General features: G+C 36.3%; 2 protein-coding genes across 2 annotated transcripts in view; both read right to left on the reverse strand.

Moving 5' to 3' along the window:
- The window catches only part of LOC134163689 (uncharacterized), a 360,084-nt gene that overhangs the window by 88,437 nt on the left and 245,197 nt on the right, over positions 1-26,450 (reverse strand). The window lies entirely within an intron of this gene.
- Positions 1-26,450, reverse strand: part of ARAP2 (ArfGAP with RhoGAP domain, ankyrin repeat and PH domain 2) — a 116,314-nt gene that overhangs the window by 18,438 nt on the left and 71,426 nt on the right. The window contains exons 19-26 of the mRNA XM_062618779.1: positions 24,541-24,704; positions 23,005-23,217; positions 20,713-20,818; positions 18,180-18,327; positions 17,387-17,455; positions 8,965-9,039; positions 6,535-6,652; positions 2,351-2,479 (exon numbers count right to left, since the gene is read on the reverse strand). Coding sequence (XP_062474763.1) covers positions 2,351-2,479; positions 6,535-6,652; positions 8,965-9,039; positions 17,387-17,455; positions 18,180-18,327; positions 20,713-20,818; positions 23,005-23,217; positions 24,541-24,704 — 1,022 coding nt within the window. The remainder of the gene's footprint in view (positions 1-2,350; positions 2,480-6,534; positions 6,653-8,964; positions 9,040-17,386; positions 17,456-18,179; positions 18,328-20,712; positions 20,819-23,004; positions 23,218-24,540; positions 24,705-26,450) is intronic.

A 26,450-nucleotide genomic window follows, 5' to 3' on the forward strand; every position in this document is an offset into this window, starting at 1 on the left:
AAAGGTCAGGCATATAATAATTTAGTCTGCAGTATTCTAACATAAATCAGAGAACCAAAGAAAATTCACTGAATTCAATTATAAACATAATATGATCACAGGCCTATTAATTTTGCTGTAAAAGACACCAACCACCCAGTTGTCCAACTCTGTAGGCTGAATCTACTGTTGAAAAACATAATTCAAACAGTAGTGGTTGGACATCTAACCTTAGCCCTGCTACTCAGTAAAAAGGATGAGTGTATAAGAGTGGAACATGAGGAGTGTATAAGAGTGGAAAGATTAAGGTCTCCGTCTTTTCCTTCAGGACAGCCATTATTTCTTGTGTACTTCAAAATGGAGAGCCACAACTGCCTCTCCTTCAGACAATGGGAGCAATGACCTGATCCTGTGCCTTTTCTCATTCTGATACTATCCAGTGATGGAAGTACAATATTTGTCTAAAAAACCCTCCATTATCTTTTTGTCCTGAAGTAGCTGTTTATTTAACAGTGTACAGATGCAAGATTAGAAATAGTAACAATAAACAACTGCAACTACAAAACATGGATGAATGTGCAGACTTTCTGTGCATCTTTGCTTACACTTAATATCTACACTTTCACTGAAGCTAGTGAAATTGCTCCTCAGTATCGCTAATATTTCAGAGCAAATTTACAAGCTAAGAGTGGATTCAAGAAATCTAACAAGATAAAACTACTATAGAATTGTGTTGATTTTAGATATTGTTTTATAACGAGATCCAGTTAGAAAAAGTAACATTTTAGAAATTAAAGTATGTTCACCATGTAAAACTTCCTTAAAGTGGCAATTCCACCCTCAAGAAAATATTTTGTGATACACAAGATCACCATGTAGAGTTTGCAGAAATCAACACTGTAACTCTGCAACTGTCAGAGACTTTTCTCTTCAAACCACTAAAAACAATATAACTTATTTAATGAGTTTTTGATTATTTTAACATGCACACTCACAAAAAAACAGCCAGTAAATGCAAACATTCAGTCAACAGCCAGTGTATCTAGACTAAAGTCAAACTGAATAAACAGATGCAAACAATTACTGTGATGGGTTAGGAGAAGAAATGGATATAGAAATTAGGAGAGAAGAAGAGCAAATGGCAGATTTCTCCTTTAAATAGTACTGCATTTTGTAAACTGACACTAGCCTGATCCTTACGTATTTCTCAGAGCAGTGGTTCACACAGTCCTTAAAACCCATATTCTGATTATTCCTGAACACACACCGAGTGAGGTGATGGAAGTTCATATATCAAGCTTTTAATGAAGTTGGCCATTTCTCTCTATTCCCTGTCTGCTATGACATGTTTTGAGATACTGGAACATAATGGTCATGAACAGAACACTTGTTCAGGTTGATCTGTATTTGCAGAGTATGTTTTTACAGGAATAAAGGATGATGAGAGAAGGCTAATATTTTCAGAAGAATAACATCATAACTTTTATTTCTTAAAATTAAGACAGAAGAGATATATAGATGGAGAGATTAATACCTCTGTGGATGGGGAATAGAGAAAAAGAAAAGATTGCATATTTGACTACATCATTAGATAAAATCAGATGGGCATAAACCAGGCATTGTGTGTCATCATCACGTTTTACAGTGACAGCATACAGGATTTCAACTGCTTGAAAACACGATAGCAATTTTTGGATCTCGAACTTCTAAACCACTGCTTCCTTCAAAGTGAATGCTACATATTATTACATGGGAGACTTCAATCCAGGTATTATGTAAAAAAACAAAGTAGGATGGGGGCAGCTTGTAAATTATAGTTTCCCACTGTAAGTTTGAGTTACATCTCCTTTCAAGTGTCAGATCTAAATTCCTCATCCTTTTAAAAGGCTGCAATACTCTCTAATGAGCTTTGTAGCTTGAAAGCAACAGATTATAAAATAGATATTATTATTAGCATATAAAATTATTTAATATATTAATTACATGGTTATATATAATGTAATTATATATACACAAGATATATGTATGTATAATCCACAGAGAGAGAGCATAGTGAATGGACTATGCAGAACTGCTCTATGGATTAAAGAGCAGTCACAAGTTTCACAGCAGAACTTCAAACACTGTGAATGTGAAATTTCTCTGTATTTTTATGTTCAAACGGGAAGGCTTATAGTTTGTAGAAACAAGAAGATCCATGAATTTTACGTTTTAAAAGAAGGTCAGCACAACCCTCAGTAAAACAGTAACTTTCATAAAGTAGTAGTAATTCAGATGTTCTGGGACACTTTGCCCCAATGAAACAGCTGTAAAAGAACTGCCATCCTCATGTCCCCACATGAAATATCTAAGTTTTAAAAAAGATACATACCACTGTAGAGTTTTATGATGTCTGCTGTTAGAAACCTCTTTATTATCAGATATGCAGTGCCAGGTTCCGGTAGTGAACTCCAGTGAAGAACTTGTTCTAACACATTCTCTGTGTAATGCAGAGGACGTTCTGAGAAATGTTGCAGGAGAAAAAAAAATAAAAAAATAAAAATTGAAAAACACCCCAAACAAACCAAATCCAAAAGCCAAGACTGAATGCCCTTAGAAGTTACACATGCTTATACGCAACACTGTCTCATTCACTTTGAGCTACAGAAGAAAAGCACTGCTTTCAAAATAAGACAATTACGCACTTCATTGACTTTCTGCAGCAACACCTGTGCTGGCAGGGTCTGCACAGATAATAAATATTAAATTAAACAACAATAATCAAATGTTCAGTGACTTTTGTATTTATGTAAGAAAACATTTGCAACTAAAGACACTAAAACACAACTTTCAAACTAAATACAAATTTTAGGAACTATCACAGAGCATACCACAGTTTGACCAAAACAGAGCCAATAGAAGAAGGCATGATAGACTGTATGTGTGCACTTTACACTTCATTTGCTCAAACATACATTTGTGGATAGATATCATCCATCCTGAAAGACAAACACTAAGACCCAGGATTCAGTTCCACAGAACTGAGAAACTGCAGGGATAAGAATGTCCATCCAGTATTCCACACAAACCCCAGTTCATACACCAAATGAAAATACTGAAAATCTGGCAAATAGTCCCTAAATCTGCATTACCAGACCCAGCAGAAAACTGAGCCTGAGGTATCTCATACCAAGCAAAACTGATGTAGATGGAGGAAGACTGCATAGTTACCCTCCACACACACACATACACAACCCTCTGAAGGCTTTCACCTGCTCAGCAGCAAGCACCTACAATAATTAATGAAAGCACAAAAACCTTAACGATGGCTTTGTGGGCTACAACAGTAGATCCAAGTGTCATTTTATCTCCAAAGAGAGATTTTTCCAAACGTTCTGACTTCCCTCTGGCATACCAACTTATACGGGTCAGGCCTTGAGAAGCTGGATACAGTGCCTGGAAAGTCACACCTGTGTGACACTGTCATGTTGGATCTGGCAATCTAGGCTCATGTCTCTTGAATACTGAGGGGAAAAGTATGCCACCATAGTCTCATTTTTCATTTCTGCTAAGGCAGATTAATATGAAATGTCAACAGCTGCTTTGGGACTGTCCAGCAACACATTCTAGCAGAAGATAGCTTCCTGAACACCTGAACACCACAGCTTCAGAAAGCAGCAGCCACAAATAACACACTTAAGTGACAGAAAAAACTACCACTGTTTTGGGATGCAAAAAGTCCTACCTTACCTGTAAACTTGCTATACCACTTACAGAAAAGTGTTATTATTCAGACATGACAACAAAGCAGCCTACCAAAACCACCATTCTGTAGACAGCAGCTCAATCCCTACTTTATAACACTATTTCTTCTGGTTCTTTTGTTTTAAATGGTCAAACTTTCAAAACTTCTTCCTAATTTTTGGGAAATTGTGGACTCTGATGTGATAAAGTTAAAACAACTTATCCTTGTACAAAAGAGAAAAAAAACCTTTACAAATCAACAGCAGGAAACACTGGCAAATCACCACATCTTCCTAGAACACCAGCACTCCCAGAGTAAACACCTACTGTTTTATTTATAGTTACATTTAAGACCATCTGTCATCATGGATTACACGGTACATAAATCATCATGCTGAAATGCATTAGCTATTTTGCTGGCAACACACCTCATTTACAAACTATCAGGCAAAAATTACTGAAAAAAATACACACTATTTTGTAAAGCATATGGTATTGAACATTCTTCATTAGGTTAGATTAAATTATCAATTATTTCAACTTTTTTATATGCAAATAATTTAGTTTATTTTTAATATTGCAATTCTAATATTTTGAACAGCAAGCAATAAACATACAGGTCCAATTACCCTTTTAAAGAGGTCATTATATGCTGATAAATATCCCAAACCAGTCATTTTCACCTTAAACAACATTAACTACCAAGAGAAAATTACTTTTTAGAGAATTTAAAATTATAATTTTCTTGCCTTCTCCGGGTTCATTTTCAGGGCAGTATATCTTAAAAGGTAAAATAACTCTCATAAAACTTCAGGACTGAGTGCAGCAAACTGAACACCACCATGCACTAGACAGGTACCAGAACGCAGCAGGAACACAAGCAGAATATTCCTTTCGTCAGTATAACACTGATCATTACCATACATTTGAAACAACTAAGCAACCTTTGCTTCTGTCACGACATGTCATAATGCCTTAGATTACATGATGTTAAATGGTGTTTGTTAAAGGATGCTAATAAAATCAATGTGCAGCAGCATTTGGACCAAGGGCTGAACAGGACTATTTTTCTCTGTTATTCAGCCTTTTGAAAATCTGCTAGATTCAGCCATAGCACCACTGTAGCCTCCCTGAGTGTCTCTTACTACATGCATTATTTTTACTTTTCAGTATTATTAATTCAGTTCTGATGCACAGATTCTTCCAGAAAGGCGTCCATGTAGAACATTTCATCAGTCTAATTACTGAAGACAGGTGCTGAATTACAACTTTATTTAGTTTACTTTTTGCTTGTTTGCTTTGGTTTTAAATGGTACGCCATTTCTACCTTGCATTGTAACTCTCGTTTCAATGGGATACACTCTAATCCCTTGCCAATATTTTTTGTCCTATACAGGGCTGTAATGTCTTACTCTAAGCTTAATTTTGTTGCTAATTTTCCATAGTCATTAGCTCAGACAACTAAAATACTAGCTGTTACACCCAAACACCTCAAGGAGCTGCTGTGGGGTCTATCTTTTGTATTTATGTTCTCTCAGCCATATCTAATTCAGCTTTCATTTGCCTGTAAATGTTTTATAAGTTTTAGAAAATAAAGTTTCCTCTTCAGTTTTTCCATTACACAGTCAAAAGAAACAGGATTTCTAGAGTACTTGTAGGAGTTATCAGGACTCTTCTAAAGATAATAGATGCTAGCATGCTTTGCCAGTTGATACCTGCATCTACAAATGTGGAAATGAACTCTATGTTACAACTCTACACAATATCACCACAAGACTACAAGATGGAGAGAGATCAGGATCACTTATTTTAAGTCAAAAAGGAGAAGGCACTTCCAGTCTTGTTCCCAATACTGTCAAGGTCAAGACTCAGCATATCATGGCTATCAGTAAATCTGAAAAGATTACTGTAAGCATGTCTGAAAAGCAAGTACAACAAAACTATTCAAACAAACTTGTAACCTTTAGTAATCTTAGTTTTCTCAGTTTTTTAAAAACTTTTTTGCTTCTTAGCTTGGAAATAGGTACCTTCACTACAGAAATAGTCCACTTCTGTAACATGAAAATAGTGAGAACAGCAGCTCTAATATGAAGTAAAAATAGATGCTTTTTACTAAAAGCGTATTTCTTCAAAAATCATGTGATTATTCAGCTAAAAATAAAAATAAATAAAAATAAATATATTACTTCATAGTAAGTACCTCTAATAGTAAAATGCAAGCTCTGGCACACCTGAAACACTACCTACGTTAAAACCTCTCTACAGTTCATGAACATTGTGCCTGTGACATTTGCTCCTGTTGGCAGCAGAACCATATTTAAAACAAACATTTTGAAATTCTGCCATATACACAGGATTACACAATTTATACCCCCTTTTTCATCTACACACATAATTGAATAACAAAAAAGATACTTAGGTATTACATGTATTTTCTTGTTTCATTTTCTGAAAAACATTTTTCCTTATAAAATCAGCTGCTGACATTCTAATGAAAGGTAAGTTTCTTCTTTGAGACGTATTCGCAAGACCTACTTTTCTTTAGCTCATGACCAATGAACTGTGAAACAGAGTAACATGAAAAACATTTTTTCAGCCACCAATTCATAAGCATTTCAAAACAATTCATCACATTGTTTCTGGCAAAGTGTAGAAAGCAATCATGCAGATGCCCAGCAAACAAATGTAAAATAATGGCATGAAGGCTTATTTTCATTTTGTTTCTATAAGCCTTTTACTAATTTTTTTAACTAAGCTTTTGATTATGTTAGGCGTTAAAAAAAATAAAATTATAAATTTTTCTGAACATACATAAATTTAAGGGTCACTAACCTAGTTCACCATTTTCAAGTACTTCAAAAGTAGCCCAGATATCATGTTTGTTGGGAATAATGTTTTTGATTCCTAAAACATCATTAGTTAATTCTTCTGCTTCCATCAACGGTGATACCTAGAATACAAATAGAAGCAGTTTATAATATTGTACAATTACCAATTTCTGATTTATTTTTTAGAAATCTTACTCCCCGCAACTACTGCTACTACTACTAATAATAATATAGGCAGTAGATGCATTCAGTTGGAAATCCAGAAATTGTCAGACTCCTGCATGCTTTCCTTTTTTTTTCCTCTACCACAAAAATCAAAGTTAAAACTTTCAGCTGTCTGATTAACTTCGTAGCTTGAAATTCCTCCTCTCAATCCCTGAAAATTTCAGATGAAAGGAAGCCTTGATACATTTTCCTGGCTATAGGAAGGTAAGGGTTACGGAAGTACCATTTTATTAAAAAAAAAAACAAACTTAGAAATAGTCCCATTTTCATTGATATTTAAAAAACGTGTTATGTGCATGCATATATGTCTGTATCTATGTATACCACATACACAGAATCACAGAATCATGGAATAGTTAGGGCTGGAAAGTACCTTTAGATCATCTAGTTCCAACACCCCTGCCATGGGCAGGGGCACCTCACACTAGACCATGTCACCCAAGGCTCTGTCCAACCTGGCCTTCAACACTGCCAGGGATGCAGCATTCACAACTTCCCCGGGCAACCCATTCCAGTGCCTCACCACCCTTACAGTAAAGAACTCCTTCCTTATATCCAATCTAAACTTCCCCTGTTTAAGTTTTAACCCGTTACCCCTTGTCCTGTCACTACAGTCCCTAATGAAGAATCCCTCCCCAGCATCTTTAACGGCCCCCTTCAGATACTGGAAGGCTGCTATGAGGTCTCCACACAGCCTTCTCCACTCTGAACAGCCCCAACTTCCTCAGCCTGTCTTCATACGGGAGGTGCTCCAGTCCCCTGATCATCTTTGTGGCCCTCCTCTGGATTTGTTCCAACACTTCCATGCCCTTTTGATGTTGATGACACCAGAATTGCATACAATAATTCAAGTGAGGTCTCACAAGAGCAAAGGGGCAGGATCACCTCCTTCGACCTGCTGGTCACGCTCCTTTTGATGCAGCCCAAGATACAGTTGCCTTTCTGGGCTGCGAGTGCACACTGCTTGCTCATGTTAAATTTCTCATTGACCAACACCCCCAGGTCCTTCTCCGCAGGGCTGCTCTGAATCTCTTCTCTGCCTAACCTATAGCTTTGCCTGGGATTGCTCCAACCCAGGTGTAGGACCTTGAACTTGTCATGGTTAAACTCCATAAGGTTGGCATCAGCCCACCTCACAAATGTGTCGAGGTCCCTCTGGATGGCATTCCTTCCCTCCAGCATATCAACCGAACCACACAGCTTGGTGTCATCAGCAAACTTGATGAGGGCTCACTCAATCCCACTGTCAATGTCACCAACAAAGATGTTGAATGAGACCGGTCCCAACACCGATCCCTGAGGGACACCACTCATTACTGGTCTCCAGACGGACATTGAGCCATTGACCACAACTCTTTGTGTGCGGCCATTCAGCCAGTTCTTTATCCACCAAATGGTCCATCTATCAAATTGACATCTCTCCAATTTAGAGACAAGGATGTCATGTGGGACAGTGTCAAATGCTATGCACAAGTCCACACAACTGCTGTGCCCCTGTCCATCAGTTTAGTAGCCCAATCATAGGAGGCCACCAGATTGGTCCGGCAGGATTTCCCCTTATTGAAGCCATATACATATACAAACAGAAGTTTTTGAGAGTCATATGCTAAACAGAACACAGTCATATGCTGAACTGGAAACAAAGAGGTGTAACTAAAGCCTCAAAATTCAGTTACAGAACTTTTTTTAACTCTTCATCCAAACAATAATGCACTACTACATGGAGACGAGTGCCTTTAAAATACAACAATCAAATATAAGGCTGAAAATCTCAGTTATAGTAAGTAACAAGTTTTGGTATGTTAGCACTCAAGGAAAGCAGTAAGCCACTGGCAAAAAGAAAAATCAGGAGGAAGGTCATTTAAATGGCCTTGTTCTACTAAATAAAACCAGCATTCACCATGTACTTCTTAATGGGCCTTTTGTGCTGCACCCATGGAACTGGGAGAATTTATATCACCATACATTGCAGTAAAACCGAAGGAGGACATCTCCCTTTTAAATTTGTATCATAACATTTTCCCGAAAAATAAATAATGATCAGTCTTTACAAATTTTTGCAACACACCCAATTTAAAAAGAAATATTTAATAGCAATAAAGTTCAAACTTTCATTAAGTACTTACATAAAAACACATACAAAAATAAATTTGATATACGTCATGAGAAAGTGCACAGTAAAACCACTGTATTACTTTTATACACTAACCCTGATTATAACACTACAATCTGGCTCCTTTCTTTCAACATAAACTTCAATAAGCAAATCTCCAGCCTGGGAAACCTAAAAAAAAAAAAATAAAAAAAAAAAAAAAATCAGACTTTTTTTAAAACATTTCAAATATCTTTCCAAACAGAGAAAATACAATTATTAGTAGATGTGTTAGAACCCACTGAACTCAAACTTTTTCTTCACACACTTATCTACAAAAACAGTCCAAACTTTTGCCTCAGTGCGAAAACCCCCACTACATTAATTTGACTAGCATAAGGAAAAAAAATCCTATTCACAGATTCAGGAGGGAAATTCAAACTCTGACTAAAACCAACAGAATAATATCAAACAAAATTAACTTAATTTACAAATACACATTCAACAGCAAGAAGTCTTAAGACATGAGTGCATATGAGAACCATAATTCTGATTTAGAATTTAGGCAGAATAACTTCAAAGTCAAAACAGATTAATATGAATTGAAACCCATAAAAAAGGACAGGACAGGACCCCAAACTGCATTAGTTAAAAACGAGAGGAAAAATTACAAGTAACAGAATATTTCAGTCATAAAGCCATATGTACATAGACAGATAATTAAAATTCATTACTATGAAGACTACATTTTTGATTATTACTCACAATGAAAACTTTATTACATATTTTAAAAATGAATCAAAACAAATGCTCGATAACAACCTCTTTTAAATATAGCTATTCAAATTTGTTGGATAAATATAAACTTTATTTACAATGCTAACATGTCAAATAATCAGATGATTAAAGCAAATGTATGACATAATATATAGTTTCATATACCAACAAATGTAACTGAAGAACATCTAACAAACTTTAAAAGGAACTGGAAAGTTAGTAAATCCAACATTCTATGATCAAGAAGAAAAATCCGATTTCATGAGCAAGAATTTAGTATTTTCTATCATTACTAGTTTTGCTCATCTATGGCAATAAAATAATCTGCGTGGATGAGAACTTACTTTTCAACAGTTAAAAACATCTCATGCTTTGCCTGTAATTCCCCTGCAGTATAGTCATAAGCATCTTCAAAAGATCGTAAATCATCCCAGTACCAAGAAAACATTTTGTAAAACCAAATACATGGTGATGATCAGAGCATAGGAAAAAAAAAAAGGCACAAAACTGGACCTTTCAGGAGGTGAGGTGTACCCTTTTATCAATAAACCAATATAAGGAATTAATAATCAAATTAGCATTTAAAAATAACAATTTTTATCCTAATTTTGAGAACAGTATTCATAGTGATGCTACTTATTTATGTATTATTGCAAACAGAAGAAGAGATTAAGAACAGTAAAAAAACCTGCATGATATACAGAAGAAGAATTGGAGAAAATGATAGAAACAGGAAAGCTTTGGGATACATTTTGACTAATTTACAGAAGCTAAAACTACATTTCTATAGAAATATAAATGGCAGCACTCAATTTTAAAGAGCATTCACATTCTGAGAAATGGTGACTTTAAAGTTACTTTAGCCTCTGAGAATAGAAAACTAATGGAAATATTTGTGAGGAAAAACATTACAAGCTACTTTGAAGAGAGCTGCTTAATTATAGTGGCACAGACTCAAAAAAGCTCATTTAGCTGTAAAATTTGCTTTTCAGATGATACTACAGAGAAAGGTTGACTATAAGAATGAAGCTGACATTTGATTTCCACTGGGCTCATGTAAACAACCGTATGGAGAGAAAATGTGATGTAAATTGCAGCAGCAAAGAGAAACAGCTGGCACAAGTATACGGTGGACAGAAAATGAAGAGCAGCTAATGAAGCGCCACCTGGTACGGAATTTCAGTGACATTTCAGACACAGGAACTTCCAGGCCTTCAGCAGAAATTTGGTTCAGTTGTTTTTTTTGAACACTGTATCATCAGTCTGGTCTTGGAAAATGCTTTGTGGTAGCTACTGACAGAGGAAGCCGGGCAGCTCAAGAATATGTTTCAGTGTACCCCTTTCTTTCACTGAAATAATGAGAGATAGTTAAAACTACAGCATTCCAGCTAACCACTGTTTCTATTCTGAAAATATTTATTCTACTTCAGGTCGGTAGTGGCAAATACAGCTTATGACAATTGGCTGGGGTCTGGCTATTCTTCATGCAGACCTAATGAAAGCATTAAATACTAAGTTGGACTTAACAACAGCAGTTTAAAGATGTTTATATGGCCAAACCTGCTAAAATATAAATGTAGGCATCCATATAATCCAGCCCACCAAAATCGTAAGTAATACACACTTTTACTCATGACAGATATAATAAATGTAAAATATAACAAAGATGAAGGTCCATCATTTTCAAAACCACCGACAGTCCAAGTCTGGCTCTTCCATATTCCACCAGCAAAACCTACTGAGAACACCATGCATAGTTAGGGAAATGCTCAATTTTTCTAGATAAAAAGTTATACATAAAATCTCAAAACATCCTTGTAATTACCTAGAAGCAGCTTCTTTAATCAGCAGGCTTCAGGCAGTAAATACTTTGAAATAATAGCAATTGCACTGCCTTTAATCAGAAGTACTGCCTTCAGCATTCAAGTTGTCCCAGGCTTTAGACATCCACACATTTCATGTTATGTCCACATGGAGTTTCAAAAAATGCGTTTTTAAACTGAAACATCAGTTACTTTAATCATGTCTGCTACAGAAAAACTGGTAACTAGCAAAAAATATTCCACAGCTTAATTCAGGGGGAAATAATGGTCATAGTTACAATTACCACAAGTGACAGTCAGGCTCAGACTCCATTCCTCAGTTGTTATATTCAAGGGGTAACAGGCTGACATAACAGAGAAAGTTAAGTACCTATCTTTAAAAGCAGTTCAAACTTCAACTTACCAACCATTAAAAGGTAGAAGTTATTACAATAATTTTTCACTAGTAATTTTTCTGTTTCCTTTTCACATTGACATTTTCTAGCATGCAGAAATTTTTAGTATATTTTTCCTTTATTTAACAGTTCTACAGAAATCTGAAGCGTTTGGTCACATAAGGTCTTCAGCAATGCAAAACAAGACTAAACAAGTATTTCTATGTTTGATTTCACAAAAGTAATCCTCAGGATTGATAGGTATATGTATATGGGTACCCAACGAATTAGCCTTTTCTTACTTAGGACTGTGCCATCTTGGTAAAACTGAGGAGCTCAATCCATCTATCTATTAAACTCATCCAGGATACAGACTGAATGAGCCCAATGCAAAACCCAATGATTTGAATTCAAATTTCCAAGATAGTGCCATAATAGACAGGCTCTTTCTTCAGTTGTTTGTAAAGCTGTGGAAGGATTGTGGAGTGGAATCAGATACAAAGGAATATGATACACTCCACTGCAGCTAATAAAGCTGTACCACACTGTAGCCATAGATGTTTAAAAGAAGGAAAAATCACATTCAGGTCAGCCCTTACCTTGCTCAAGGAAGCATTTAGCTTCCTCATCCCTCATCTGAATATTAAAACAGGAAAAAAAAAAGTTCTTTACAAAAACTCCTTTACAAAGTACCTTAAGATGATGGTTTGGGTGTCTGAATCAGCATCTGACACATACATGTTCGGGCATGTAAGAAAGGGAGAATTTAAGAGGCTACTTCCTTCAGCATCCCAGCTAGTGGCTAGGTCAGAAGGCTTCCTATGCAGGATGCTGTGAGGACTCCAAGCCTCCCTTCCTAACCCATTTCAGAAATAACTTAAGTGCTTAATTTGGGTCAGAACAGTATATCTGGGATCCAACAGCCTTGCCCTAAATTCTCAACATGGTAATACTGCTTCTTATGTGATGCAATGCCTGAGCGTGAGCCTGGAAACAACCAGAGCACACTCTGGGCAGGCCTTGGAAATCACAGCCATGATGCAACAGCTTACTTTATAAATTATCTGAGAAAGTACTTAATGCAGCAAAAATGTACACATAAACCCAGGTCATAACAATTCATTGAAATTTAAATCAGTGACATGTCATATCTAAGAGACTCAGTATGAGACTCCATAGTTCAGCTGAGAATCTCTCCTACATCATATCTAAGTATCAAGCACTTATTTTCCACATTCTTTGGATAACTTTTTTCCCATGGGATGAAAAAAAAAAATAATTTCAAATGTATAGATTTAAATACAATTCCTACTGCATTTCTTTTTAGCCCTTTCTCTCCCCTTAAAGTACAAAGTGCTATTTTCCTCTATTGTGTAAGTTCTACTTGTACAAGCATTCTCTCTGAAACTATAAGGAATCATTCTAGCAATATGTTAAGAATAAATGAGAACAAATTTGACAGTTGCTTACCACCTAATAAGATAGTAAGCCCTGTCACTGCTGCCTTTCAAATCTTAAGTTCTATAAAAGTACTGCAAATCACCTCTTCCTATTTATGACGCCTGGATGGATGAGCAAAGAGCACCTGACTGAATTCAGATGTATAAATCACAGAAGAGACAGAAGCAGGGCACATAACCCAAGAAAAGTGCAGAGTATAGTACAGTGTCCCACTGTATACAGATGAGGTGAGAAAAAGCAAGGCAGACCCCAAGTTGAAGCTTGCAAGGGATATGAAGGGCAACAGGAAAGGATTCTACAAGCATAACAGTAAAAGAGACTACAGAAAACATGGCCCCACTGCTGAACAGGGCAAAGGACTAAGTGACAAATCACACATAAAAGGTAAAGGTACTCAATGTTGCCATCACCTCAGTCTTTGCTGATAAGACTGACCTTCAGGAATCCTCGGCCCTTAAATCAGAGAGAAGGTCTGGAGCAAGGAAGATTATCCTCAGTGGGGGAGGACCATGTTAAGAAGCACTTAAAGAAACTAGATGTCCATAAATCGATGAGTCCCGACAAATAAGACATACAAGTGCTGAGGGATCGTACTGATGTCGCTATAAAGTCACTCTCAATTAACTTTGAAGAGTCACGATAACTGGGAGATGTTATCAAAGACTGGAAAAGCATAAGTATCAAACCTATCTCCAAGAAAGGCAAGAAGGAAAACCTGGGGAGGTACAAGCTGGTCAAACTCACCTCAGTCCTTGGGAAGGTGAGAAAATCCTTCTGAATTTCCAGACACGTGGATGAGAACAAGGTGACTGGGATTAGTCAGCATGGACTTATGAGGGGGGAATTATACTTAACCAGGCTGGCAGTCCTCCACAGTGAGGATACTATGGATAAAAGGGTAGCAGCCCATGGTTTTTTACCTCAGTTTTAGTAAAGTCTTTGACAGTGTCTTCTGTAACATCATCCATCAACAAGCTGAGAAAGTACGGGTTAGATAAATAGACAGCAATATGGATTGAAAACTGGATGAACAGCCAGAAGACCATTACTTGAACATTAGGAAAAGGCTCTTCACTAAGAGGGTGATCAGTCACTGGAACAGGTTCCCCAGGGAAGTGGTCAAGCCTATCAAGATTTCAAGAAGCATCTGGATCATGCTCTTAGCCACATGATTCAGTTTTAGGTAGTCCTGCAAGCACTAGGCAGTTGGGACTGGATGATCCTTCTGGATGTCTTACAACTTGAAATATTCTATGATTCTAATATAATTCTGTGATTAGGTAGCAGATTTTGTTATTTTGTTTTATTTTTAAGGTTAAAGTGATATTGCTATTATTTTTGTAAAGAATTTAAAGCCTAGCCACATGTGTTATGAGAAGCAAGCCAGAGTCTATTAACACAGCAGGTGTAACCATGAATTCAGAAAGGTGATTATTAATGCTAGAGATTTTGCTGACAGCAAAGTAAGAATCGTTAAAATCCTGGTTCAATCTATCTTTAACTCCACCTCCCACCAACCTGAAGAATGCCACGGAAAACAGTCCAAACAGGCCAAATTATTCATGAAGGTTATAATTCAATTGTAAAGTTCAAACTTTGGAAGACTAGCTTTTCATGTATTAGATAGAAGTTTTTAGTAAAAACCTTACGAGCTTTAGAAAGACTACACTTCTATTTAAAACAAACAAAAGTAAGTGTCTTTTTCTTCAACTGGCAGCCTTCTAAATACATTACACCTTATAAAGGTGATTTTGCAGTGGTATCTGGGGTGGAAAAATCACAGAATAAAACCACTTTATTTGGTTCTTCTCTAAATTTCTCACAGCTTCACATTTATACAAACACACCTAGCCAGCAGTTGCTACTGTATTAGTCAACAATAGCCTTTCAGTTTTCTTTCTACCTTTTTCTCCCTATTTATGTCTCTACTCAATCTTCTCTACTCATGAAAACTCCTCTTGTATCATTCTAATTTCTCCAGAAGGTACTAAAAGCATTTAATGATTACAACTTTGCAGAGCTACTCAGAAAATGTTAATGGTGAAACATGCTGTAACAAGAGTTTTTACTTTTTTTTGTTCTTGTCCTGGGTTCAGCAGTAGCAGTCAATTTTTCTCCTTCTTGGTAGCTGGTGCAGGGCTGTGTTTTGACTTTCAGCCTGGGAACAGTGCTGATAACACCGATGTTTTCAGTTGTTGCTAAGTAATGTTTACCCTGACCAACGACTTTGTGAGTCTCATGCCCTGCCAGGGAGGAGGGGAAGCCGTGAGGAAGCAGAGACAGGACACCTGACCTAAGGTAGCCAAAGAGGTATTCCATACTACAGCATGTCATGCCCGGGGGGGTAACTGGGAGTTACCCAGAAGGACACAGGGTCTTCTGGGTCGGACTCATTTCTCGGCGGGTGGTATTGTATTATCTTCCCTTGTTATTTTCTCTTATCATTGTTGTCATTGGTGGTAGAGGTGGTGATTTGTGTTGTACATTGGTTGCTGGACTGTTCTTGTCTCAACCCGTAGGAGTTGCACACTTTCGATTATCCTCCCCATCCCTCCGGGAGCGGGGAAGGGGAGAGCCCCGGGGTGCGGGGGGGGGGCGCCTCGATTGCTTCCAGCCCGGCACCACTCACTAGGAGTGAGGGAACAAGCTGTCTGGCTAGGGTTTAGACCACGACAGTTCTAAAACTACAAAAATCAAATTAAAAATCTATGCATCTTCACTACCTTAGGCTTCAAAATTTTATTCTCTGATCTCAATAAGGCCCTTTTCACAGATCCCAGAATAAATAAATTCCTTTAAGAATACTTCAACCCCTGCTCTGCAGAATGCTCTTAGGGATATCAAATTTAGTTAGGTTTTTTTTTTGCCATTACCAAGGCAGATGTTTCCATTCTGCAAGACAGACATTAGAAATAAAGTTTAAATTGTTTCCCAGTGACATCTCACCAGGCACCAGAAAGAGGAAACAGACATTCTACCTTCTATATGTACATTCACAGTGGGCCATTATGGGCAGAAAGGTTCATGCCATTCTGACTCAGACAGTAAGAATTATGATATAAAAATAAGACTCCAGAGAGCAATTCATAGAACATGCAATTTTGATATGCCTTTGCAGGATCCTGTATTCTTAATAATAGTTTACAAGGTACCACAGAACTGTTGCTGGAATGTGGAAGGCAGACAACAGACAAAGGATTACAGATTTCTTTTTTCATGCTAGCTTTCTGTTAGTTTCTAAGGCTCTGTAAGCAACAAAATCACCGAGAGCTTCTCCACCATTTCAGATTTCTGAAAAAAGTTTTTAAGCTCCATACATTTCCTTTCACCTCTTAATTCAACCACCTTGGCAGTGTTATGAAACTTACCGATTTTTGCTTGAATTAGGGCTGTATACAAATGTCATTCAGACTGAGAAATATGTTATCACTTCACTGTTCTTACCACTCTGAAGTGATTCAAAACTTGTTAAAGGTAAGACTGGAACTCAAGATGCTAGTAGGCAGCATGAGATCTCCCGTTTTCTTGTACCGTATTCCAGAGTTCAGTTTGACTGATAAACTATGTGTCTGAAGCTTCCCTTAATACTATTTGTGCTTTGGGGTTCTAGAACTTGTCACAAACCAGGATGCAGCTGAAGGTTCAGATGGCTTAAACTCAAAGGGATGATGAAACTCTAATGAAGAGAGACCATGTACACCCAAAGCTCATGAAATAATGAAAGGATTAATATACACTTGAAAGTATTCAATACACGTTTAAAACTAGACAGAGACAGGTCATCACTTTCACATTTCTAAATGTTGACCATTTCCTTCTCTTACAATTTCTAAAGCATGGTAAAAACACGTAACAACCTGTATGTTATCCCAGTGCTTACGTCACAATGTAATTCCACAGTATGCTTTACAAAGAACTGTTTTGCTTCATCAGTTTATGCCTCCTCTTTTATTTCATTTTATTTCCCTCAGTTCTTTATTCAACAGCACTGGTCACTACACAAACTTAGAAATTTACATTTAGAAATCCAGGTATAAAAACCTATAAACAACAAAATAGTCTTTGTTGGACATGTTTTCATGCCAGTTGATATTTGTCACTTACCTGAGTGTCTTTCCACCTGGTAATAAAGCTGTTCTCTATATCCATTTGTTTGACCTGGTCTTCATTTATCTGTTTGAAGTGGATCATTTCTGATCAGTTAATAAGTATAACAGGACTAGTATAAAATTTACAACATAAACTAGCTAACAGTAATAAGATAAATACAGATGCTTACATCTAAGAGTAATAATTAATAATGTAACAATAGTAAATATATTTGTAATTTACAACTTAACTATATTTTTATAGAAGCAGATAAGCAAGATACTCTTATCAGTCAGAAACAGCACTTTGTTGACGGGACTCACTACTGTAAACATTACCAAATACATATTGGAAGAGAGAGGACTCCGTGAAAAACTGCTAAACAGTTTCACAGTGGCACAAGTAAACTCTAAACTAAAATGGCTAATAGAAATCGCTGCTAGTAGCATCTTCTCTATGCAGCTGGATTTAATATTCTTTCTAGATAAGTAACCACAGCTCGGAGACTAAAAACACAATTCTCCCATGCTTCAGTTCTGATCAGGCCCATAAAATTTGAATAGAAGTATTATTTTTAATAGTCAATCTTAAAATTGTCTTAAAATTAGTATGCTGTTGTAAGCAAGAGGAATGTGTACTGATTTGGAAAAAAGCAGCTCACAGCAATACTGTAAATAAATTCTTTTCTGCACAGGCTAAGCTAGCTGGGAAATTCTCAGAAAGTGTAGATCATCTTTAAGAAGATTTCTATATTTTACTGTGTCCAACAGCTGAGCAATTAGGACCCTTTTATATAAAAGATACCTACATCAAAAAGTTGCACATAATTTTTAATAAGGTCTTCAATTACATTGACTTCTTCACTAGTTTGGCCTTTAGTTTGAAACAAGCATGAGGAAAACACCATGGCTAGATTGTGAGGGTTCATATGATTGATTTCAGAACACTTCTGCACCCTGTTAAAGGAAAAATAAACATATTTAGAAGGCTTCATTGTTCCTTTAATTGTCTGACACTCCTTCCTCTACAGAATATGGAGTGCATTTTAAAAATAATTACATTGAATTCAGTAAAAAAATCTAATACTATTTTTTATATTTATTTCTTCATATTCTTTATCTCACATATCATTACAGAAATAAAAACTCGCACTATCTGCATCTCAAGCAATATAAAAAAATATTTAGAACAGAATAGAAACAGAACAGAATATTTCAGCTTGAAGGGACCTACACAATCATAAAGTCTGATCATCTAGATGCTGACCAAAAGTTAATGCCTATGGTCCCAGTTTCAGCTGGGATAAAAATTGATTTTCTTCTTAGTACAGTGTTGTGGATTTGGATTTAGGGTGAGAATAATGTTGATAACACACCACTGTTTTAGTTGCTGCTAAGTAGTGCTTATCCTACTTCAAGGACTTTTCAGTCTCATGCTCTGCCAGTGAGGAGGGGCACAAGAAGCCAGGAGAGAGCAGGGAGAGAGCAGAGACAGGACATCTGACCCAAACTAGCCAAAAGGGTATTCCATACCACAGCACATCATGCTCAGTATATGAACTGGAGGGAGTTACCTGGAAGGGACCAATAACTGCTCGGGTTGGGCTGGGTATTGGTCAGTGGGTGGTGAGCAATCGTATTGTCACCACTTTGGTTTCTTGGGGTTTATTCCTCTCTCTTTTTCCTATTATTATTATTATTTACTTTATTTCTATTACTGAACTGTTCTTAACACGATTTCTTTTTTCCAGTTGTCCTCCCTATCCCACAGAGGATGGAGAAGTGTAAGCGAGTGACTCTCAGTTGCCAGCTGGGGTTAAACCACAACAGCATGTTAAGGGCACTGCCCAATCACCTCTTAAACATTCAGAAGTATGGTGCATCGACCACCTCTCTAGGAAGCCTGTTCCAGTATCTGGCTACCCTCTTGATAAAGAAATGTTTCCTAACACCAAGTCTGAATTGAACCTCCCCAGATACAGCTTTGAACCATTCCCACACATCCTATCACCGGATCCCACGGAGAAGAGATCAGCATGTCCCTCTTCACTTCCCCTCCTCAGAAGCTTTAGAGAGCAATAAGGTCATCACTCAGGCTGCTTTTCTCCACACTAGACAAAGCCAAAGTCCTCAGCCACTTGCATAAGAAATTTCTTTCAGCACTTTCACCAGCTTTGCTACCCTCATCTGGATTCGTTCAAGAACCTTAACATCCTTTATAAATTTCAAGGCACAAAACTGCACACAGTACTCAATGTGAGGCTGCACCAATGCTAAATACAGCTTTGCTATATTATGTTACGTAAGTATATCTTAGAATTTATGATCTAATATCAAACAGAACATGGAAAGAAATGTGATCATTCTTAGTTTCTATACTTATGGTAAAGCTTTCATATCAGTTCTGCTGTTTACATAATGTGTGCTCAATTAGAGGCAAACACTTTAAGAGTATCACGACTTGTGGCTGTTACAAACATGAATTCAAATTTCCTTCAGAATGGATACAATAGCATATTAATATATCTAAACTGGACATACTTAGAAACATCATTAAACACAATACTTACTAGAATAATTTTCCCAATAATGGCACCAATCAATTTCATAATCATATAAATAGTTTTTAAAATACATCTAAACACAATATCCTGTAAGAAAAGGTTCTACACATTCTCTACCCACTACAATTTACCAGGAATATGATTTGACCTATTCAATACATAATAAAATATAATGTAGACCATTACTATTTAACCATGACAGAATCACCGAAGTCACACATTTTTTTATACATTTGCTGCTGTTTATTTGATCTAGGAATAAAACATTATCTTTGCTTCTTAACAAAGTTTATATTTCGGATATTCTCTACCACTACCTCACTAGTTGCAAAATGAAGCATTGATGAAAAACAGAAATGGTAGCTAATTCTTAAAGTTATGATGTGCAATACAGATTGCAAAGAAGGACATTTTCCCTTTAAAAATCTTCTCATTTCAAGAACCATTTGCAACAGTCCTCAAGAAGAGTACCAGACTGGGGTAAAATGAGTTTGTATAAAGTGGCATGAAATATTAGCCTACTTGGACATACACACTGGAAGCCCTCTCACTGCTAAGCTGTTCCATCCCATTGATATTTATAGATACATACCGCTAAAAATAATACCAAAGAAGAAACATTATGAATTAAAGGGAATCAGATTTAATTAATTGTCACAACTAGATAAGCTACTGATGCTTCCCAATTAATGAAACAAGCCACATTTCATTTATTGTAGAGTTATACTGAGAACACATTACAGTAATTTCTCTGCTATAGAGCATCATTTGCATTGACCTGTAGAGATGTTCAATTAAAGCAGCCAAAGTTGCCCTATTGACTGGCGGAAGCGTCCGAATAAAAGCTCCATACTTCCTCACACGTTCCTTTTCATTCTGTGTATCTGCCAGAAAGTAATAATCATTAAGCATTAATAACAATGCACACTAAAAAACAGTAGCAGTCCTCATTATCTATATTGGCATCATCTAGCCATTTAAAATTACAATTTACCCTATCAACCTCTTCTTCATAAAAGCAGTACTGACAATCTACTAACAGAGCCTATTACTGTACACCAGCTCAGGGACACGATAGCAGCAATAAAGAAAGACAGTTTTATATTCAAGCACCATTTGCTACAGTTTAACACCAAATCCCAGCATAGCAATTGTTTTTTCTCTCACAGGATATTTAACCTGTAGTCTACATGTGCATGTATGTGAGTGCACCTACATAAGCACAAGTACAAACATACTTCTAAGAGTTCCCAGAGATGAGTAACATTTTCATCTTTTAAATTTTTACCAGAAAAGTGTCTCAAGGCTCAAAGTAGTTTAAATATCAAAATATATAAGACTGAGGAGAGCAAAGGGAAGAGGTGGTGAATAAGTTGTATAAAGTTACATAGCTGAATAGTGGCAGAGCCTATCACTGGAATTCCAGCCTTGGGAATTCTGAGTATCTGAGACACACCCACAGCTCTCCACCTTCAAGTTCAGTCTGCCTCCCTGTGCTGCACAACCCTGCTCACGGCATAAGCAAAGTTAATGTAAATTTTATTTATGTTTTTCTTTTCAGTCCCTTGCTTCTCTCAAGTTTCTGAACAGAAAGAACACAGAACTCTCATCTCTTCCAGCTGATTGCTAGCATTCTCTAACTACTGCACTATGTTTTGATTTCTTCAGTAACTGGAAGATAAAATAAATGAACAAGGAACAAAAAAAAAAACAGTTTAAAGATTTTCTACTCTATTATCCTAAGTGTTTCAGTCTTCCCACAAGTAATTTCAGTGTCACTTAATTATAATAGGACAGGACTCTCTGCTGTAAAGCTGAAGCAGAAGTCTAGCCCCATGTGCAAATCACGAAGTTAAATCACTGTAACACCACTATGCAGTTTCACAAAAGAGCTAATTAAATCTCAACTGCTACAGATACAGCTTTTTCTGATTTCTGATGAGAGCAATCTTGTGGCAAGTGAATAAATTCTTAATCTGCTTTTCTATAGTTTGTTCAAATCGAGGTTAAAGTTCAAAAATGTGTAATACTCATACTTGAATCTCCCATAGCTCCAGTGGTTCATAACAAAGCAACCTCCATAAATCCATAAATTTGAATTTTTAATACCTTTTTTTTAAGACAGAATTTGCCACACAGTAAATAAGCCTGTATTATTTCAATGCATTTATGTAGAAACTGATGTTCTATCTTAGCTTTTTCTACAAATCTCTTACCGCTACTCATCATTTGCAACTTTATAGCACAGTTTTGGAGCAGGGGGGAAGAGTTTATTTCTTGCAGTGTGCAAATACCACAATACATAAACAAATATAACTGAAATATAGCTACTTTGTAAGAACACTATAAAAATAATTACAATTTATGTAATGAGCAACTAATTAATGTATTAGCAATCTCATGGCTCTGTTTTCAAGCATATAGAGACATGTCCTCATGTTTTAAATACATCACAAATTACAATTTGGGTTGAAGATACTTAAATTTTCCTTCAAGTTAAATTAATGTTTCTAGAGAAATGGAAAACAAGTAACAGTTGTTAAGAAGCTTACACTGTACATAACTTTATGTGAATGCTCACAGAAGATACTTGAAGATATTAAGCAGTAAGACATTCATTTACCAACAATGCAAATGACAGCATCAACAATTTGCCACTTCTACACACAGTCAAAAGACAGAGCACATGCTTTTTTCCCCACTCTAGCATATATATATTCCTTGAATTATCTATTTCTTGCTTCCATTAAATGTTAATTGTCACTTCTTACCTCAGCTAATCCAACAACTACACAGTGTAATATTGGTCTACTATTTAGAGATAAACTGTCAAGAAAACATCACTATTTGTTATTATTATTCTGGTTCACATAAAGGCAATAATATCACCTCTGACTGACAAAAGTCTATTGCAGCCAGGCTCTAAACATTTTTTTACTCATTACAATTGTTTCGTCAATTATCAATTAACATAGTCCAACACAGGGCAAGTAATTAACAACTCCCTCAAATTGTATACTGAAAATTTGCATACAAACTTTCTTGTATCGAGTCCTATTGAATACATTACCTAACGCCGAGATCCAAAATGGATAAAGCTCTTTAGTGAGAACTGCATCATCTATTTGAGAAAGAAAACCTTTCAGTACGTCAGTCACATCTTCAAGCTGGTGTTTTCCTGCTCTTAGTTTAACACTCCTTGCATCTTTTTTGAAGCTTTCCAGCAGTTCAGCCACACTGGAAGAATCACCACTCTTCAGGTAAATCTGCTTGCTACCTAAACCTAATTTACAGAAACATAGGACAGAAAAACAAATAAATGTAAAATCAGTAATTCTTTCAAAAAACTCCATAGGTTATTTTACGAAAAGCGCATCTGGCTGTCAAACACAGTTTTTCATACTAAAATCTCTCTGCCTTTTGCACATTCTCACTTTGTAGCAAAAAGCTGCCACATCTGCAAACACTAAACCAGACCTCTTTGCAAAAACACATACCATAACATCAAGCAAGCCTGGGCTCACAATTTCAGGAGTACTTTACAGGCAACTCAAACACCAAAATCTTTTCAGGACTTCCTCAAACAATAGTTCCAAACAGCACAGTAAAGGAAATAAGTTTTGATGGCTGGTACTGTATTAAGCATAAAACAAAGCTGTTTTCACGAGCAAAGCTCCTGCTATTTTATTACCCTACTGATAAACTCAACTTAGCACTCAGTAAAGTACTATCGTATTCATCCAAACTGAAACATTTCACTCTTAAAATCCTCAAGATCAGTTGAAAGTATTCAATTTTTCTGATTTTTCTCACATGTAGGAAGACATCATGTAGCCACTAGTCTTATATTTAACAACCATCAGAGTCCAAAGCCAACTTAAAAAGAAAATTCATAGCCTAAAACAAAGTCAAGACTACCTCCAATTACTGCATATGAGAGTACCCGAAACATTTTACTTTTTTTAAATTTGTGGGAATTTGGCATAGATGAGCACTCCATTTTCTCTTTGAAAAGTGTTTCCCGCGTTACCCACATCTCTTGAAAGATAATCTTCTTTTACACAAAACCCGGCTTTTTTTATTTACCTGTCAAATCAAGTACTCTGTCAAAAACTATGAAATCGCATCTTATGTTCTTGCAATTCACCTTTCCTGTAATGCCCACAAGCACTAGCATTTGATACTGCCTTTGCATCATTACTGCCAAGAAGAGCTGTGGGACTCAATTGTGTCTGTCATCTGCAGACCACAACTAAAGACAAAACCTTCACCATGATGACACAAAAACATGTATGCATACAACTAACGCATACAAATATTTATTCAGCTTTCAAATAAGTATTATATCACCCAGTAACACTGATTCTGAAAGAAACTATAGTTTTCAATAAAGATCTAACAATGTAAATGTTGGTGCATGAAACAGTGTAAACTGCAGTTTGAATAATGCCTGTTGCTAATAATTTATAAAAAAAAAAGTTTAGGGTTTTTTTTCTTGATTTTTAGGCAACAGTTCATATATAAACTAACTTAATAAGAGCTGACGTTGTGGGGGCTTAGATACTATATAAATGATCTTAGGTTGAATAAAATTCACTCTACTTACCATACTGTGTAACAAATGCTATACAGCTGTTCACTATAATAGGAACATCATTTTTGCTGAGCTGCTGATCTTGTAATGCATTACCATCTGTACCTGCTGCTTTTTCAATTGCAGTATACCAAACCATGAAATCCAGCTTTGTATGGCCATGGACATATAAAGTTCTGAAAAGTATAAAAATTATTTTGAATACCGGAAAGAAATAGAAAACTGATGTTCTTCTACTACAGCAACAAAGCAGACACCTGGAAAAAAAACATGAAATACTTAGAAACAAGGCCCCTTCCACTACAAAAAGCTGTGGTGGTGGCCTACTGTTACTGTACCTATTTTTTCCAACTGCATTTGTACCTGCAGTGTCACAATAAAAGGAGATCCACAAACCTTTGAAAGGTTTTCACAGGCCTTTGAAAGTACTTGATACACATTTTTATTATTCTTCTCAGTCTTGCTCCTACACTGTGCATTCATAAGTCCAAGCCACAGTAAAGAGGAAAACAGATTTAGAGACAACTTCCAATATTGGAAAAGGCTCTTCTTCCTTCTTTTCAGGTACTACCCCCAACCCCACCCTCCTTTCATATGGGAGCTCAGACATATTGATCTTCCCTCCTTCACATGTATCAAAATTATCACCCCTAAGGAAATCACAGAGCTAAGTAACATGTATGAAAAAAAATTAAGAATTGAAGAATAAGCTAATGCAACACTTTAATTACCAGTTTATTTCAAAGCATATCTCTGTTCTGATTTTAGTTTATTCAGAAAAAAAAAATAAAGCATCTTATGTAACAATGGAATAATTACTTTCTTTTTTTAATCATCTTTTAATTTCATTTTTATAAACATTCCCATTCTAGCATTCCTACCTCAATAGAAAGTGAGGAAGCAGTTGATGTACGCACATAGACCCAGGATCTGAAGTTTTCTCAGAACATACAGACTTAGCCATTCAGCAGAGGAGTAGGAGACACTACCAAACCCCCTTTTCAAAAAGCCTCTACTTCATGACTTTGAAAGCCATATAAACCATCACACATGCGGCTAGTAGAAACATTCAGGCTCTCTCTTCCATTAAGAAAAAGTAGCAATTTGCATAAAGCTCTCAATTTTTTACACCAAAATAGTGTGCCTAATTCAGTATTTTCAAGTATTTTCTGAAGACCTATCAGAACTGATATCCTACATGAGCAGTTCTCAACCAATGGCTTCCAAACAGCACATCACCCTGGCATCCTGTGGTATAGGTGTAACCATATACAAGAGGAAACGAAAAAGTCTGAATTAAGTGGAAAAGAGTCTGGCAGTGCATGTTACACTATTCCTTCAGCACTATTATTCACAGTTTAGCAGCTGTTAAGACTATGACCTATAAAAGATTTATAGTGCTTTCCAACACAAGAGATGCACACATATGTCTACAGTATTATGCAATGGGATAAATGAAGTCTCAACTGATTATTTTTTGCTGTGTAAAGAATTATGATATGTACAGGAAGCTGCAGAGTGTAAAGTGGTAACATTATTACTTCTAAACAAGAGCAACTCTGCAGTATAGCAATGAATCCACACCAGAGGAGGAAGAGGAAATACAGTAGTGTATTGAACTTCAAGGGTAATATAAACTTATATGGAAGTCTAAATCATGTGCCTGACAATCAACTGCCATGAGATACGCATTACCTAAACTATGTGAAAGAGGACTATCTTGTATTCTGTGGATCTTTCCTTCTTCCCTCTGTGCGTGACATTAGGAAAAAAACATATGAGAACTGCAAGACATAACGCTTCTCATTGTTTTTAAGATTTGAAAAGCTGTTGAGATAAATTCAAATTACAGAGGAAGAGGTTAGTCAATAAATAAGAAAGAAAACAGGGTATCTTTTTAAGTAGCAGCCATATAGCACTGA

The sequence above is a fragment of the Pezoporus occidentalis genome, unplaced genomic scaffold (assembly GCF_034315485.1).
Source record: "Pezoporus occidentalis ecotype Australia unplaced genomic scaffold, CSIRO_AGI_Poc_V1 ctg203, whole genome shotgun sequence".
NCBI lineage: Eukaryota > Metazoa > Chordata > Aves > Psittaciformes > Psittacidae > Pezoporus > Pezoporus occidentalis.